Source organism: Diachasmimorpha longicaudata, chromosome 19 (genome assembly GCF_034640455.1).
Source record: "Diachasmimorpha longicaudata isolate KC_UGA_2023 chromosome 19, iyDiaLong2, whole genome shotgun sequence".
Classification (NCBI taxonomy): Eukaryota; Metazoa; Arthropoda; class Insecta; order Hymenoptera; family Braconidae; genus Diachasmimorpha; species Diachasmimorpha longicaudata.
This window is the reverse complement of record NC_087243.1, coordinates 3,018,565-3,035,986: the sequence shown is the minus strand read 5'-3', so window position 1 is coordinate 3,035,986 and position 17,422 is coordinate 3,018,565. Positions and strand designations below refer to the sequence as shown.

The 17,422-nt window shown below is 39.9% G+C and overlaps 3 protein-coding genes and 1 long non-coding RNA gene across 7 annotated transcripts; 2 read left to right on the top strand and 2 right to left on the bottom strand.

Moving 5' to 3' along the window:
- Window positions 1–36: 36 nt before the first annotated feature.
- Stai (stathmin) lies at window positions 37–8,898 on the bottom strand. Of its 4 annotated transcripts, none has more exons than XM_064137733.1 (7): window positions 8,743–8,898; window positions 7,879–7,930; window positions 2,378–2,733; window positions 2,139–2,279; window positions 1,920–2,060; window positions 1,677–1,832; window positions 37–1,464 (listed from the first exon to the last, which is right to left on the bottom strand). In XM_064137733.1, the coding sequence occupies exons 2-7, from the start codon at window positions 7,913–7,915 to the stop codon at window positions 1,351–1,353; spliced, it is 945 nt and encodes a 314-aa protein (XP_063993803.1). In that variant the 5' UTR covers window positions 7,916–7,930; window positions 8,743–8,898; the 3' UTR covers window positions 37–1,350. The 4 variants fall into 4 exon arrangements, with proteins under 4 accessions (XP_063993803.1, XP_063993804.1, XP_063993802.1 ...); XM_064137734.1 differs by lacking the exon at window positions 8,743–8,898 and adding an exon at window positions 7,990–8,145; XM_064137732.1 differs by lacking the exons at window positions 7,879–7,930; window positions 8,743–8,898 and adding exons at window positions 3,818–3,907; window positions 5,036–5,300.
- Window positions 8,899–9,034: 136 nt separating this feature from the next.
- Window positions 9,035–9,709, top strand: LOC135171301 (uncharacterized). The gene is made up of 2 exons (XR_010300520.1): window positions 9,035–9,193; window positions 9,279–9,709. It is a non-coding gene; the product is annotated as an uncharacterized LOC135171301 (long non-coding RNA).
- Window positions 9,710–9,836: 127 nt separating this feature from the next.
- Window positions 9,837–15,433, top strand: Pss (Phosphatidylserine synthase). Its single transcript, XM_064137721.1, has 6 exons — window positions 9,837–10,357; window positions 10,599–11,101; window positions 11,212–11,533; window positions 11,653–11,875; window positions 12,165–12,228; window positions 12,546–15,433. Exons 1-6 carry the CDS (start codon window positions 10,104–10,106, stop codon window positions 12,608–12,610), a joined length of 1,431 nt encoding a protein of 476 aa, XP_063993791.1. The 5' UTR covers window positions 9,837–10,103; the 3' UTR covers window positions 12,611–15,433.
- Window positions 10,596–17,374, bottom strand: LOC135171264 (neprilysin-2-like). Its single transcript, XM_064137690.1, has 12 exons — window positions 16,006–17,374; window positions 15,830–15,934; window positions 15,466–15,755; window positions 15,310–15,393; window positions 15,134–15,226; window positions 14,864–15,031; window positions 14,616–14,750; window positions 14,305–14,561; window positions 14,012–14,202; window positions 13,653–13,819; window positions 13,339–13,491; window positions 10,596–13,030 (listed from the first exon to the last, which is right to left on the bottom strand). Exons 1-12 carry the CDS (start codon window positions 17,177–17,179, stop codon window positions 12,821–12,823), a joined length of 3,027 nt encoding a protein of 1,008 aa, XP_063993760.1. The 5' UTR covers window positions 17,180–17,374; the 3' UTR covers window positions 10,596–12,820.
- Between the last annotated feature and the right edge of the window lie 48 nt (window positions 17,375–17,422).

The window sequence follows — 17,422 nt, the reverse complement described above, 5'->3', positions numbered from 1 at the left end:
AGCGCAGTACTTAGGCAATTATCGAGTACAAAACGATTTATTTAGTTTCTTTAATATATTTATCATTCTTTTTCGAAGCTTAGTATAAACTGTATAAAGCACTGTTACATTTACCATCCACTTGAAATGCGAATTCATACGTTAACACATTTTTTTTTTATCCATTTTTCATTGATTACCATTTGGGATTCCGTGTCGCAGTAGAAATTGTTCTTAAAGTCTGTCTAGTTTCAGCGACACTCGACATGTCAATATTAAAAGAATCAAGAGATATTTTGAGTCAGTGGGCGACCGTTGACGCCTCCAACAATTTTCGAAATGAATAATGAAAGAAGTTAATGAGTACAAAATTGTTTTTACTGCATTTCGAAAATTGATCGGTTAAAAATCGTTCTGGAATATATATTCCATTGGCAATCGTTCCGAACCCTTCCCCAACTACAGACATCAGCTATGATCCCCAGTATTCCCATGAAACTGTCCATTTTTGTCCATCCACACCGTAAATTCAATTATCATCTCCCAATTAAAAGAATGCCCAATGTTTTTTTTTCACATTCTCTGCAGAGCACTCAGTCGCACACTCTCTCCGCTTAAAATTCTTCCGCTATCAAAGCCAACATATCAACATCGGTTACTTGGTATTGTATTCGATATTATGAAAATTATAAAGAAACATAATTAATACAACGTAAGCATAAAATATATCTAAGTGTTACATTTTTTTGCATATTTTTTCTCTCGGAGTTTAAATTTTTTTTGTGATTTTCCACCCGTTTTTCCCTTAATTAATGAGTTTGAATTTTGATTGATACAAAATTAGAGAAAAGTAGCACAGAGCAATTTTACTTTTAGGCACAAATTCAACAGAATCAGAAATTAATTGAAAAATATGCGGTAAAACTAATGAATCTTAATTTTTAAATCTCTCGCTGATTATCTCGTCATATTTATCTTCTCTCACTCATTATTTTTAGTTGATGCCGAAACGACGGAAAATGGCACGAAGCAATTTTATAAAGCTCACAAGTCCATCAGCATTTTACTGTAATAATGAACCCGCTGCCTTTCAGTAATTATGACTTTTATTCACTAACTTTTCTCGTCGTTTTATTGAAATCCAGAAATATTTTTTCCACCTCTTGTCCCTCAGTAAATGAACCTAAATGAGTGAAAAAATATTTCCGTTATTGAAGATTACCTTTAAACTATTCTCGTGTTATTCTTTTTCATTTCACTCTCTTCGAGTCTACAATATCTCGTTTTGGCTGCGACGATTAATGATGGGATAATATCAATCGTGTTAAGATTGTTGGGTTCAATTAAGCATTTGCGGCTCGATTATTTCGCTTAACCAGAGCTGGCAGTTTCATTTTCCACTGGTAAGGCACTCTCATCTGTCTTGGTTGAGTCCTGGCCAGCCAGGGCTGCTTTGGTCTGTCTGACCATTTCAGCACGCCTCTCCTGAAAATTAAAATTCGATAATTAATCACAGAACAAGACAGACAGCTAACAAAGAGCCACAGAAAATCACTAGATCCTACTCAAAGAAAAGAAAATAATTATAACTGCAACATAATCCTGAGACGCAAATAATTAAAAAACCAATAACATGTGCATAAAAATCAACAGCTGTGTCTAAAAAAAATCTCTTGACTCCATGAATACAAAATTACATGTTGGCGAATAGCCTGAAGACGACGTTGAATCTCTCGCTGACGATTCTCTTCAGCAATCGACACCTTCAAGTCAATCTCACGCTTCTTAGCCTCGAGCTCTCGCATTGCACAGACATCCGCTGTCTCACGTACCTTCGCTATCTTCACCGTATTCTGCTCATTCACATCAACCCCCCCATTAGTTTTCCCCATCAAAATTACCAGACATATACGATATGCTGTAATCCCCCAGAGACTTACGTGATTACGCAGTTTCTCCTTCTGTTCACGTTCTATTGTCTCCCTGCGTTCTCGTGCCTGATCGAGCTTGCCCTGGATCTGCGATTCCAACTGCTGGACACGCTCGGCCATGCCCTGGCGAACCCTGGCAACTTGCTCCTCCTAAAAAATCGATTTCTCTCAATTTTCTTCATGATACAGACTTTAATTTCAGAGGAGTGACGAGTAAGTTGTACTGACGTGCTCCTTCAGACGTTCCAGCATGTGCTTCATGTTCTCATCCCTCTGTGCAGCTGCTGTTTTCAGTTTCTCCTCAACAGCAGCACGTACCTCATTCGTTTGCTGCTCCAGATTTAAACGTGTCTTCTCAACAGCCTCAAGCTGAACAATTAAACAGAAAAAATTGTGAAGACAATTCTGGGAATTTTTAAATACTTTTAGACGATTGTTTTTTAATTTTAATTAGTAACTGAACTTACATGTTCCTTCAACTTATTCTTCAACTCGGCAATATGGGCCTCACGCTTTCCCTCCGAGTTATTCATCTTGGCATCGAGTGAGTCTCGAGTTGCTGCGATGAATGCTGAGTTGAGTTCATCCCTCTTACGCGATGTCTCCTCAATTCTGCTCATCTTGGCAGCAATTGATGCCAGTTTATGTGCCTCTAATGAGAGTCTCCTCTCCTCAGCAGCTTTGAGCTTATCCTCAATGGCAGTCTGCTGAGCGGGTGGTGTCTGGGGTGGTGATGGGGCACGTTTTGAGCCCGTTGGCTCCGCCAATATCACTTCGTAACACAGTCCACCCTTGGACTTCTCCTGACATCGTATCTCAGTAGCTGAATATATTTTTAAATAAATTTATTGTAGTAATAATTGAGAGTTGAGTATTTTCGCAGTTAATTGAGTTTTTTGGTCAATTTTTCGATGTCTCTGGACATTTCCTGATGAATTTACTAATTTATCCAATTAACTTGAAGGTCCTCTGATTGTTGCACACTGCAGCATCAGCGACTGTCATTCACCCCAATTAATTTACCCCAATAAATTTGACATGTTTATTGCTTTCCTCCCGAAACAGCAAATGGGAATAATGAACAATTTAACAAGACGTTGGGGATCAAATCGTTAACTATTATCACAAATTCCTTTCAGATAAGTTGAGATTCGCTTGCTCAACATCCCCATCCCCATTAGAATCTAATGAAACGAGTCACTCTGACCCTTTTTCCCAAAGTGAAAAGAGGGTGAGGAATATGAGTCAGCCGGGGTGAGATCGATCTGGCGACGGAACGATTGTCTCTAGGCGCCGGTACGTCTAGAGCCGGGTACACGCACAGACCATCGACGCCACATACTGTTCCCCGTCTCTCGTTCAACCCTCAGAGAATTCATACCACTGTCCCTCTCGTTATTCCTACCCCCGTTACCCTGCCCCCTCCCTACTGTACAGCATTATGTATAATTTAACTGGGGGGTCATGCACCTCGCGAGTGATGACGTGCTGAAGCATTGGGCGTTGATTCAATTACCTGATTTAGGGGATGAAATTAAGTGAAAAGTTTTGATTGGAAAAAAAAATACCGCTCATTGTCTGATGTAATGCATTTCGGAGGGGATGATTCGATAGATTAATGGCTTAATGAAAATATCTCCAGAGAAGAGAAAAATAACAAAATTATTGTTGTTAAAAATAGTTCTGATGAAGCTAAATCCTCTTGTTCTTCATCCCTTCATAGTGAATTATCTCTGCAATAAATTAGTTTAGGAGAAAATGTCATGAGACAATTGTTACGCGAAATTAAATTCTCGAGAAGAAAGATCATGTGACTTTTTCCCCTAAAACCCTTCGTTATGGTGATGAAGCAACAATTGGTACGAATGATGATTGATGAGATGTTCTTCGTTAAATTCTGTACTCACTTATGAATTTCACTTTCTTCGGCTGTTTCGTTCGTGGCTTTCCCTTGCCACTGGGCTTCTTCATGGGCACATTACCTCTCCTCTGTCCAGCTTTTATCAAGCAGAAGAAAAAAAAAGGTATCGACATGAGTGGATAAGTCAATAGTGTGAAAATAAACCTTCTATGAATGACGGGGGGATCGATCAACCCCTGGATATTCCCACCGACACTTCAAGAGTCAGGGGTGTTACTTTCGTGTAGCCATCTTGGGCCGCACCCTGATCCTCTCATGCCGGTTTATCAAACACGTGGATTCGAAATCCATTCTCAAGTGGTTGTGTAATTTTTTTTTTTTAAGACAAGACCCGAACGGAGTCGCTCTCCCATCGTCGCTTGACTTTTCAACTTTGCATTAATTTATCGAGCCAGTGGGGGGTGAATTCCGTCACGTGATAGTGCAGATATCGAAACTAATTTATGCAATGCGGGAGGGTAATTTGCAGCGTAATTACTGGATAATTTGTCGTGATCTATCTTCAATCTTTGAATAATTAAGTTGTAACAACCCCTTTTTTAAGAAATGGACGAATTGAATTAAAAGATTCTGTTAAATATTGCAAAAGGGGATGTGCAAAAAATTAAATAAGTCCCTCTCCTTCAAAATTAAATTGTTTAAACGACGTCGATGATATTCTTCAAGATTGCAGATATCTAACTCAAAAACAACGAACCACTCATCGTAAAATTGATCGAAATGCAGGTGGGCCTGAACTACCGTATGTACGTGTATCGATCAGGGGTGAGAGTTGCCGGGTACTGCGGGTAAAAATATGGTCGCGTGTAAACGGCCCTGGGATTTGCCCGAAGGACAGAATTTTCGTGCAAAATGTCCCTTAAAAAAACCGCAAAAGCCCCCAAATAATATAATCAAATTACTAGTCAGTCCCAACCCCATGGAGTCCCCAGTGTCTCCCCAAATCTCCAGCAATGTGATAAGAACTCAACCCTCCAACCCTCTGGCGCCTTCGGAGGTCAATAATTGTTCCCAGTAATTTTTTCTTCATTTATAAAAAAGATTTATGAATTTTTCTCGCTCTATCATGCATTAACCATTGATCTTTTAAGTTCACTGCAATTCCTGACTTAACGACCCTAATTACCCTTCCCCCATCGTCGCGATAGCCAACCAATAAGCCGTAAAAACCGTCTGATCATAAATTTCCACCCCTTGAACTCACCTACGACACTCAGAGGTACTGTGCAGCTGTGACAGAAGCACTGCAACACAGACTCGCGTACAAGTTCGATCAGCATCTTCATCAGCTAATAAATAGCTCCTGAGGTCCACCGAAAGTGGGAAAAAAAAAATCAAAAGAAAACTAAAACAGTTTCAAAAAAAATTGCGATTTTAAAACTGCAAAAATTTCTCCCGAAAACGAGTGATAAGAGAGCGTGAAAAATACTGTTGTTCCTGGGGCGGTGGCTAGAGGGTGACTGATCCAACGGTTGCGCCACGACGCCGGGCGTCGCTCAATACCCACCCCCTCCTCACCCCGGACGTTATACAACTACGTGCTGACTACCCCCCAAGTCCCATCCTCTGAGGATTTTTTTTTTCCAGGGCCTGAGCTGGCACGTGTGCACCCAGAATCCCCAGTGAATTATGTCTTCTAGAAAATAAAAAATAGATTGATAATTGCGATGACAAAGTATCTGAACTATCAAATAATGATGTTCCTCAGTCTGTTGCTACCTGAACCCCGCAGACCACCTCGATCAACCCCAGGTGCACCCTCTCCTGTCTAAAAAATCACCAGATCCTCAATAATTAACGCGAACTGAAATGTGGACACAACGTCAGCCGCTAATCCTGAGCCTTCATTGGCCTTGGGGATTACCTCTTATCCCTTGCAGTATCTTGGGGGAAATTACACCCGCAGAAATCACCACCTCGAATTACACTTGGGGAGGATTTATTCGAGGGGGGATGGGATGGCTTCAAATCACTCCCCCATTGATTTTTTGATACTAAAACTCTTCATCTAACAATTCTCTAAAATTAAATACAAAAAAAAATTCTAGAACCAAATACCAAACCCATAAATAAATAAATAAACATCAGGGTGAGTTTGTAGATGAAAAAATGTCAAATGGAATTGAGTTTCCTTAGAATGAACTGCAGTATTTGTTCGGCAATTAGGACAGTCTCCTTCGAAACTAAGAATTCCCTCGATCCAAGAATATCTGAGGTCTTTTGTTCTCACAATAATCTCCTTTCCTGGGATTAATAATTTATGCGCTCCATATTAATAAAATATCAGTCTAGTCGACGAGAATAATCTCCTCAAACGAATAGTGGGACACGTCACCATTAAAAATGGAACAAAACCCCCTGGAGTATAAACTAGAGCAAATTGAAGTGTTATAACAAAAGTGACAGCGGATAACAGAATAAAAATGACCGTTTCTACTGAAAAATGTGAAACTCAATGATTAAAACTGCCTTCACAATTATTTTTAACTCTTTCAAAAGGAATCCTGCTCGCAGAATAAATAAAATTTCTCTGGTTTCACCCCAGCAACCAACAGCTTTATTCCTCAGCAATTCTTCAGTCCATGCAAATGCTTTATTTGAGATAGGAAATCCGTGAATAATTCAAGACGACTCGCTCCTCCGAGGGGAACACACGGTGAACTAGTTCCTCGCCCTGACATTGTTTATTATCCCAGGCTCTGTCAATTAATCATAGAATGTATTCATTTATTGAGGATTTCTCCCGAGTGAAACCTACGGCGGTTGAAGCCGACATTGATGCCCATTCCTACGGATATGGCTTGACGAGAATCAAGTTACCCCACGCACCATCGCTGTCCCTCCTCGGAGGAGCGAGTCATGAACATGAGTTTCAGTCATGTAAATCGTGGAGATATTTTACGTCGTGAGAACATTTTGGAGGTATTGACTTCGAGTTAAAGGGTCGTCTGGTCCCCATGAAAGAGTAAACGACATTCGATCCCTCGTCGGTTGTTTAATTTTTATTACAAAATTAAAAAATTCCAGATGGGTAAAGTGATACCAGGGGATTCCTCTTTCGATCCCTCACTGAAATTGTTAATAATTATCTATGAGTGTTTATGGAGAATTTTAAAATAAATTAGGGAGCTTTGCCATAAGATCTTTGTGAGCAAAAATAGCTCCACTCATCCCCCAAAAAATAAAAAAAAATACTGAGCCTGATCCCACTGGAGTCGTTCCCCCTTTCGCCCTAATTGCAAAGTACTCTTTCCCAACCAAGTGAATTATTCTAAAAATACATTTACAGATCGATCGACGGGAATTTAACTGGGGAAAAAAATTCACGGTGAGAACCACTGACTTTGGCGACTGCAGTGGAGGAGAGGACCCTGCAGTTGCCACCTCAAAGTTCACTATCTGGTTTATATGTGGGGAATACTTGGACCTCGCGGACAGAGGGCTATGACCCCTGATCCTTTATATGCCGCGGTTCAGTACACAAAATAACGTGACATTTTTCAACGTCTTCGAAACGAAAATGAAAATTCAAAGTTTGAAATATTTTCTGATGGAGAAAAATTAAATATTCTCTCTTGACGTTTAATTGGACTGTCCAATTATGATTCTCGCATGACAAATATCATTCCAAAATGGATAGCATCCTCCTCACAATTCGTATCCTTTCATGAGCCCCCAACCACCGGATGTTGGGGCGAATCGAAAGAGAAGGCACGTCAGTCCCAATAAAAAAAAACCAGAGGGAAATTTGTTTTAGCCAATGAACCTTAATACTTCCGGCAATGCACGAATTTAAAGGTTGAAGATGAGCATGACACACCTTCCTATTATGTCGTGCATCGATTCATCGATTTTATATTTTTTTTCAACCCTACTATTGATTTTTAAAAATCCTATTGACTTTAAAAACTCATGCCACCTCATAAAGAGGCACTTCTGCCTAAAAACGTGTTTCTCTTCTCGACAGTCAAAAAATTGACCAAAAAACTCAATTGACGAATCGAAAAATCGCAATTAGTCTAGAGTAATTAAAATTTATCCACTCACATTCATTAGTAACAGGCGTCTCTGCAGTAGTTGCCATATTTCTGACCCTCTCCTGTAAAAAAAACGTCAAACATTAAAAAAAGAATTGAATACCAGAAAACAAAGACTAACCGTTCGATGTCAAACCCAGAATCGCTGGAAACGTTTGAACAAAGGGGGAGAAAATAAAAATTAACAATCCAATCAGTAAGTTAATAAGAACACCGCAGAGTCATTGACTCATCGATATCGGTCTCAAGGTCTCCGTGGAAATAATAAATATAGATAAAAATCGTGTTGTTCGTCAAAAATAGTCTTTATCCTCCTCCTTTCGTTTATGGGTATGGGAATGGACTGCTGGAGCAGGCCAGGTGCACTTGCTCCTTTGTTAGGACGACAGAAAGAGAGGGAGACGTTATTGAGAGGAAGCAACACTGTACGTTCTTGTATTATTATTCGATACCTTGAATTTTTCATCGATACTAAATCAGAAGTCAGTGGAATTTATTGGTGTAAACTTGGCGAGGATTTTAAACAAAATTTCCATATTTTTAGCAATAAAAAAAATTCTTTGAATATTTTATGGATCACTGAGAGGGAAACAGAGCATGAAGCATTGGATGTTGTTTATGGCTTTTCAATATTTATTTATTTAAACAACTGGAGGAGCTGAAGCTCATCTAGCATTGTTTCTCAACATTCTTGCAAGAAGAAAAAAAATATTGACATTGTATGGGCCAGACCAGTAAACAAATATTGACGTAGAAAAGAAAACAAAGGAGTAAACACTGGATTTCTGAGTGTCTCTGAGCTATCAGTTAATAAACAAACATTATTAGCTGTTGCCTCTGTCCCTGCAGAGGGTTTTTCATTTGGTTTACATACCTGGACTAGCACAAACAACAATCACGTAATGGGGAATGCACAAGAGTCACTGAAGTTATCAAATTAATGGAGATTATGTCGACTTGTCGATTGATATCTTTCAACGAATAAATTCACGAAATGAGACGAACTGTCTGGACCTCCAGACGTATTCGCTGACGGCTTTTATTCTGGCGTCGGTAAACGAAGTGAGAAAAACATACCCAGGGAACACCACAGCGATTGTGGGGGAGCGGGAAGCCATCGGATTGGCTCCAGGAGGGAGCACTGCTGAGGTCTCATTCGTGCATTTTGAAATTTTTCAACGTTACGTTTATGGGGGTTTGTGCGTGTTGCGTCGTGTTAGATCGATTTATTTTCAGTGAGTCCAGGCCTTTGTTATCTACGAGTGGCATTATCATTGGAATTATCATTCAGAAGTAATTTATTTGGGTGATGAAGTGGGATTATCGTAAGTTGACGTTTTTTTTATTGAAGTTTGGGATGAAATCTGGTGCTTTCGAGCCATACGAAGTGTCAACAATTTTTTTTTCTAGGAACAATACATGTCCACTAGTGAAACATGACAGAACAAAAACCGTTGGAACGAATTCCCCTTTGCTGATTCATATTAAGAGAACAGACTCTGAGAAAATTGTGTGGGACGATGTACTGTCTGTCTCTGTGTACTAAATAGAAAAAAAGGAGCAGGAGGCAGAGGAAGCAGAAAAAAAGTCTGCCAAATATGGAGACATTGGAGACAACTGGTTTCCCCTGGGGTCTTGAAGCCGATCCCCATGTGGATGCATCAAAGTGCATTAATCAATCAATCAGAACTAATGTTTATTGCTTAATTACCTTCACTCGAATAAATAAACAACATTTCTAATGAGGTTCAACTAGAAGTACACAACTTCATCTAGCAATAAGGATTTTGTATTCCAAAAAAATAAAAATAAAAATTAAATATATGGATTTAAGACAGAAATTGCAAATTTTCATTATATTATTTACCCAGACCTGAATAAAAAGCACTGGCCCCTTTTGGGCTTTGAATTGAGGGGTTGATACCCCAGAAGAGGGCGCATATCCCACTTCCGATTGATCCATCAGCTGTTCTTGCACGAGTATGTCTAGCAAGAGCAACATAACCTAACATTTTCATTGAAAAGAGACTTATCTCACTCGACCCTCGACTAATTGAGTTACGAGGGCTGCGGACGGTGGCCAGAAGACTCTCAAAAGTAACCCCTGTGACCTTCCCCTGAGTGACACACAGAAAATCCCAAACGCGAGTTGCACCAGGTGTTCGGGAGGAAAATTAGAGCAGAAATCGATCGAAATTCGGTGCAAAAAGAGGGAAATCGTGAACGTGTCCCACGATGGCCATCAACAATGAACCCACGTCGGGTTCCTTGCGAAATAGATCAGTGAAAAAGGGGGACAGAGGTGTTGCAAAGTGCACGAGTGGTGTGGAATTAAGTGAAGGGCATCAACTGCGCCCTGAAACCGACAGCTTTCCGAATATTAATGAGAGGCCTGTTGATGACATCTCTATTGAATTTTTTTACACTCCTCACACTATCACACTTCTCCTTATTTCCATTGGTGCTGTTATTTATTTCGCTTTTGTCAGGTGAGTCAGGCTCATTGATTAATTAATTACCTGAGGCCGTGAGTGCAGGAACAAATGTTGAAATTGATGACTCTTTCAGTCATGATTTAAGAAAAAGCTGGGGAAATCACTTGAAAAAAATTCAATCGTATGATTTTTTGGCTTCATTATGGGCTAGGATCGGTCTCATCACCGAATTACTCAGTAATCCCTTAAAGAAGGTACAATTTTTCCATTAAATATCCAATTCTATCATCTCCAGAGACGTGACAGTGGAGAACGACAACATCTGGGCAGGAATCTACTGCGTGATTTTCTTCTTCCTGATAATATCAGTCTTAACATTTCCAAATGGTCCTTTCACACGTCCCCATCCAGCAGTCTGGAGGATAGTCTTCGGCTGCAGTGTCCTGTACCTCATGATGCTGCTCTTCATGCTCTTCCAGAGTTACGATACTGTACGAAACATCCTGGTGTGGGTAGATCCCAAGTTGTCAGCTTTCCACATAGACATGGACAAGGAGTACGGGGTCAACTGTTCGGATATAACTGTGGAGAAGATCTGGAATCACATGGATATTTTTGCTGTCGCTCATTTCCTTGGGTGGACATTCAAGGCAGTGTTGATTAGACACCTGGGCTTGCTCTGGGCCACCAGCATCATGTGGGAACTCACCGAGATGGCTTTTGCACATTTACTACCGAATTTCATCGAGTGCTGGTGGGATGCTGTCGTGCTAGACGTTCTTGTCTGCAACGCTCTTGGTAATTAACTTAATTATTCAACATAATAATGAGTCCAGGTGGTTACTAGCTGTGAAAATATCGGAAGGGAGCAGAGGAAATTCAATTAACTCAATCAATTAAATCAACAGGCATCTGGGTCGGTTTAAAAATCTGCTCAATCCTCGAGATGCGCGAGTACAAGTGGGTCAGTATAAGGGACATCGAGAGTACAACTGGAAAGTTAAAACGTGCTGTACTACAATTCACACCGGCAAGCTGGACATCTACCAGATGGCTCGATCCAACATGCACGTATATGCGTTTTGTTGCATTGTGCCAGCTAGTTATTTTCTGGCAGGTCTCTGAGTTGAACACGTTTTTTCTTAAACACGTTTACGAATTTCCACCGTCACATCCGTTCGTTATCTCCAGATTATTCCTCGTTGGCGTTATCGTAGCGCCTTCAGTCAGGTAATTCCTTCCTCAGTGATTACATTATCACAACGTAGAGCTAAATACTTTCCTCGATAATTGAATATTGCTTTCGTAGTGCAGTATTCGTTGCCTAAAAATGATTTATCCCCTTGCAGACAATATTATATGTACGTCACAGACCCTACATGCAGTCGAGTTGGTACCCAGTGTTGGGTCTATGGTGCAATAATGGTCACTGAGGCGCTACTTTGCATCAGACATGGTGCTGAACTCTTCGAGAGGACTCAGGCTGTCAACATCATCGTGTGGCTACTCTGTCAGTCTTTGATATCAGTCCTGTGTGTCTACGGTTGCGTTCTCTGGCATAAATACTTCGAGGTATCCACTAAAGCCAGTTTGGTTTGCTTTAACACGTCAATAACTGGTGATAAAACATGAACTCAACGGTTACTTCTATTGAATTACAGTTTTTATCGTTTTTTTATGAGATTTTTGAATTGATTTTTCCGTTTTGTTGAGTTTAGTTTGATATCAGTTTGATTTGATATTAAATTCAGGTGTGAAGTGATTAAATTTGGAAAAAACTTCACTGCTGAATAATATCAATTTTTTTTTGGTAACTAACTTTTTTGTTTTTGCTCTGTGCATGCAAATATTTCATTTCCAGACGGAAAAGCAAAACCCACCGACCCAACAGGACAAGTGTCGCATTGAAACATCTACATGTGACGGTATGTTTCAGTGATCCTACAAGAAACTAATTACCGTTAGCATTGAACCTAGAACTGAAGCTTTATTAATTAACAAGCCCAGTGATAGAAGTGCACTCGAGGTTTTCGTGTAGTTCAATAACTCGAGATCCTTTGACAGTATCGATTTTATAATTTAAAAATCGATGACACGTCTTTTTTTTTGGGAATCGGAAATTTATTCTTTGTATTACCTTAACAAAAACATAATGCCATATTATGAATAATCGATACTTCGCGCTCACGTCATAATGTCAACTCGATTCTCCCTTTAACAAATGAGGTATTAAAAATTCTAGAACAATTGGATGACGTTGAAGGCAACTGTGTGGAGGCTTCTGACTCAGGAAAAAAGGAACTGTAATCGCATCGGGCTGTCGAACTCATCAGAATATTCTAGTCGTGCCACCTGATCAATGATATACCTCCAATGTTTGCAAAGCACCTGACGAAATGCCATGAAATCACAAGGAGGAGAGTAAAAAGCTGAATGATGAATTAGGAGAAGGTTCTCAGGCTGGTGGTCATCCAGGGGAGAGTCAGGCCTTAAAAATAGTTCATGTGGAGCGTGGAATTATCGAGCTGCGGGTATGGGGACCTCGAGGTATGGAAATACCCCGCAGGAGAAGGGCGTTAGCAGTTGAGAGCCTTCAGCACACTTGAATACCTCACCAATCCTTCTGTTACTCATCGCAGCGGCGTAAACTCGCAGTCTACCCGGTAGCTGGGGATCCTCGTGCAACGAGATGGAGGAGGCAGTGAGCGGTGCCTTTGTACAATGTGTCTGTAAATTAATTGATCCATAGAATTCAAAGATTATGAAATTACTGAGGTGATTAGTCGGCGGGGAACTTGCATGAATTGCTTGACTTCTTTTTCATCAAATTTTCGGTGCTCCATAATTATTTTCAGCCTCAGAATTAATTACTTTTTTTTAATGAATGAATGAGAGCAAAATAAATCCGTACAAGTTGCCTGCTGAATTTAGAGATTGATTGTTGCACGATTTCCAATTGTAGATGTAGAAAAAAATGAAAATTGTGCAAAACACGAACATTAGAATTAAGATAAGTAATTTGATGAGAGAATCACCTGGGCCCATGTGATGTAGAATAATTGATCGGCGTTCAAGTCAAACCAAGGGATGGGTTTAACTTGATTCAGACCCAATCTGTCCAAAGTATCGTGAGCCAATCTCACTCCCGCAGCGTCAGACAGTCTCTCATTTAGCGTGTGTGGGGGGATCTACTCGAGGAAGCCATTAATTTATTTTATTATCTAGAATATCAGGTTTAAGATAGAAACATGCAGATCATGAGAAAAAAAGGAATGAAAGAAAATGTTAGAGAGAAGCAAGCACCAAAGTTTTTCGAAGGGCCATTTAATGAAAATAAATACACTTTTACCTTCAGTTTCACTAGCTGATTAGTCCCAGGAATTATTATTTCAATTGGATACCGAAAGATCTCATCCCTTTGGCATGTGATGTAGTTTTGATAATGTATCATAGTGAAATTGGAATCATCCAGAATAGGAAAGTCAGAGTGTCGGGTGTCATTCCAATACTGTATACCTAAACGAAAGGAGTAGACGAATCATCGGTGACCGAAATGTTAAAGAGATGCTCAATTCATTGTACATACATTATCGTAGAATGAATTAATTTTTTTATGGTATTCATTGTTTTTGGACATGTTTTAAGCATAATTAGACTACTTAGAGGATCTCTAGGGAGGACAGTCATTAGTTTTTAAGGATATTTTACCATTGACATCGAAATAGCTTGATATCTCGTGCGCCAGGAGGGTACCGACACTCGACAGTGTCGCGTAATTGTATTTTCCAGTTTTTTCGACGGATTTCAGGGGTCCTAGGGCACCTAGGGGGACGAGAATTGTGTTGAGGGCGTGGAGGGCTCGTGGCAGGGGTTGAAACGCCGTTGCAAAGCTCCTCCAACTGGAATTTATTTTTTAAGTTTGCACAATTGTCAGGGATTTCCCTCTTAAAAATTCAGAATTGGTACTTCATTGGGACATTAAAAATATTATTATAACTTACAGGGATTTAGGATCGTGGGGGCTGTTATTTAGAATCCCATAAGATTCCTCTTTCGCTATGTAACTCCAGTCGCTGGGAAAGATATCATCTATTAGTGGGGCCCGATTTATTTCTTCGAAATAAGAAACCTGTGGGAGAGATATTTTAATAGCATCCAATTTCTTCAGCAAATACTCTCGACCCTCGTTCGAAACCCAGTCAATCCCTTCGAATTTCGACCTCAACGTGCGCTTGAGTTCATTAAAAATATCTGAAACCTAAACAGTTAATTAGTTTACGCGTCGAATGACCGTTTTTTCGATTTTATTTACCTTAGATTGCAATGTATTTAATTCATCTTCTGTGAATGACGACATGTAGAGCTTAGATGCATGACTTGGCAGAACCTTCGTGGCGATTCGCAGACAGTCGGCTTCCCAATCTTGCGAAAAGTTCGCTTTTTTCATCTTTGAAGATTAAAATTAATTAATTAACATGAGAAGTGGTGAAATAATTATACTTTAGACGAGTAATTTCTAAAATATCAGTTTCTTTAATTATTCGCAAGTGAATGATCTACCCAGTCAAATAAACTCCCATGAACAATCCCGGAAACCACTGCTAGCAGCTGTGAAGAATTATACAGTCCGTAGTCATCGATTTTCCTCATAATGCGAAATAAATTATCTTTGAAGTAAACTTGTATCTTAGTGTCGTGGCTGATAGTCAATAATTGCGAGTAGTTTACCTGTTTAAGTAACAAATGTTAGGGTCGAGTGGACAATTAATTGTGATATGATTTTTTGTTTTCTATTTTTTAATGAAAAGACAAAACAAAGATAAGACTTACGTAGGTAGATTGCTTAACAAGATCGCCGACGGTTAATACAGTGTAATTTCTCGATCTGTGTGCTTCCCGTATTTCATTCTCTGAAGGAAAATCCTAGAAACAATATTGATAATTACTCGATTGATCGACGAACAACTGATCGACATGAAAATGAATTTATCTGATGTTTTTGTTACTGATAAGAGACTTCTGATGAAGTCAAGAGGAAGGTCTCCATTGGATATTTCCATTGAGGCATCCACCAGCTCGCTTGTATTATTCTGTACAAAGAAAGGAAATTAAAGGCGAAATTAAGACAAACGTCAACTGATTGATTTATTGAATTACCCTACCCTGCATGATCTATAATTTTCGTACATTTCATCGAGATCAACGGTTCCTTCCTCGGTGTTTGACGGATCACAGGAATTATTTCTGAAAATGGACGGTAAAGGACTCGGCAATGATGGGCCAATGCTCAGGATAAACTTTTGGGGATCAGAGTCATCGACATCTGGAGTTATATCCAATAGGAATGAGCGGTGAGATGTCATAAATAAATATAGGATTAACATCAGGTAGGACTGTTCCTTTCCTTCTTCAACTTTCTCCCTCATCTCTTTATGGACTTTCATTGCTTTCTCTATTTGAAAGTAACGTATATTAATATTTAGAAAACGATATACTCTCAATATCATAAATATTATGTTTTCGTACCGATAAATTTTGATAGTTTTTCGCTCTCGTTTTTTTTATAATCCACACAAGTTTTGTAATATTCATAGAACCGGGATTGTTGTTCTTCCTCCTTCATCATCTGTTCTATAAAAAAACAAATTAAATTTGTCTGTTCAGCAGAGTTTTCTCGGAATATATATCATTTTAATATTTACTTTTGATGATCGCCAGTGCTCTTTGCTCTGCATCAACAATTATCATCTCAGGATCGGCCTCGAGACCTCCGCAGGAATATTCGTAGAAGTCCTCGCAAGGATCTGCTGAATGGTTCATCCAGGACAGAATTTTACTGAATTCCTGTCTGGATTTACCAGTGAAAGCTTCGTCTACGGGTTCCAAACGATCCATACGTCTTGACTCTTGTCTGGAGAGCTCCCTTGGCTGATCGGTGGTGTCCTGGGGTTCTCCAGTCGAGGAAGTAGTCGTGTCAAAGTCTCTTTGGGCTTCTGATGACGTCAAACCTTGAGTAGAAACTTTCTCATCGAGATTGTCGAGCCAATTGTCATTGGAGGGATCTTCTGTCGATGATGAATCGTTACCAAAGTAGCTCGCAACCAGCAATCTCTTCAAGGACGTGAAGTCTTCGGTGTCTGGAGACGTCGCTACTGCTGGTGTTCTCGGGGAAGAGTCTGAAGGAGTTTGGAAGTCTATCTCGGTGGAAGATCCTTGAGGATTCGATGATGCAGAGACATCAGTGGTTGAATATAATCCTTCGAAATCGAATTCGCTCGCAGCAGTTGTTGGTTCTTCTGGTGGAGGTGTTGATTGTTCCTGATAACGTTCTGTGGTCGTCAAGAAATGAGGGAACAATGGTTTCCAAATTGGAGAGTTCGATTGATCGTCTGTTGTAGTTTCAGGACTTCGATTATCTTCGGTTGTGGAAGACGTGAAATCATCGCCAGGAGGTGATGGACTATCACTACTTTGGGTTTCTGTTGTCTCAGAGTCAATAGTGAAACCTGAAGATGTAGTTTCAGTTGGGAAGTCACGATACTCCAATCGAGACGAATTTTTTGCAGCTCCTGGAGTCACAGATGAAATAACTTCAACGTCTGCGTTCGTTGTGGCAATTGAAGGCACTGGAGATCCTCTGTATTGCTCAGTCGCATTCGAGAGATCCTCAGCAGCTCCTTGATGTGAAGCTCGTCCGAAAGGCCAGGAAATAGCAATTATTAGGATCACTAACAGAGCGAACGCGAGCAAAAAAATTCTGCAATTCTTGAAGGATCGATCATTGATTTTTTTTGGATTTGCTTGATCAGATGGCACGTCGTTCCCTTCGAACTGACTCTCCTCGCATTGAGCTACGTGATACGTACCGGAAGGCATTGCTTAAAAATTAGAGTAATTTGGAGACAAAAATTCGGGGAGTTGGCTGAACCGAACACGTTCATCACGACGCGCGAACTGACGACTCAGGAAATTTTTCGCACATGTAGGTGTAACCTAAGGATGTGGTTTTTCGATAGTAACTTCCTTCCCACATATTCAGATTATACTGCCATGAACTCTCTTTGGTTCAAATATGGATTTTTCTGAGAATTTATCAAGGGGACGATATTAGAAAAAGAA

Coding starts and splice junctions, on each gene's coding strand:
- Stai (XM_064137732.1), bottom strand. CDS start 5,117: ATGAAGATGCTGATCGAACTTGTACGCGAGTCTGTGTTGCAGTGCTTC. Junction 2,061..2,138: donor TGGAACGTCTGAAGGAGCAC/GTCAGTACAACT, acceptor TCGATTTTTTAG/GAGGAGCAAGTTGCCAGGGT. Junction 1,465..1,676: donor TTCAGGCTATTCGCCAACAT/GTAATTTTGTAT, acceptor TTTAATTTTCAG/GAGAGGCGTGCTGAAATGGT.
- Pss (XM_064137721.1), top strand. CDS start 10,104: ATGGCCATCAACAATGAACCCACGTCGGGTTCCTTGCGAAATAGATCA. Junction 11,102..11,211: donor TCTTGTCTGCAACGCTCTTG/GTAATTAACTTA, acceptor TTAAATCAACAG/GCATCTGGGTCGGTTTAAAA. Junction 12,229..12,545: donor TGAAACATCTACATGTGACG/GTATGTTTCAGT, acceptor TAAAAATTCTAG/AACAATTGGATGACGTTGAA.
- LOC135171264 (XM_064137690.1), bottom strand. CDS start 17,179: ATGCCTTCCGGTACGTATCACGTAGCTCAATGCGAGGAGAGTCAGTTC. Junction 15,394..15,465: donor AAAATTATAGATCATGCAGG/GTAGGGTAATTC, acceptor TTCTTTGTACAG/AATAATACAAGCGAGCTGGT. Junction 13,820..14,011: donor AAGCTATTTCGATGTCAATG/GTAAAATATCCT, acceptor CCTTTCGTTTAG/GTATACAGTATTGGAATGAC.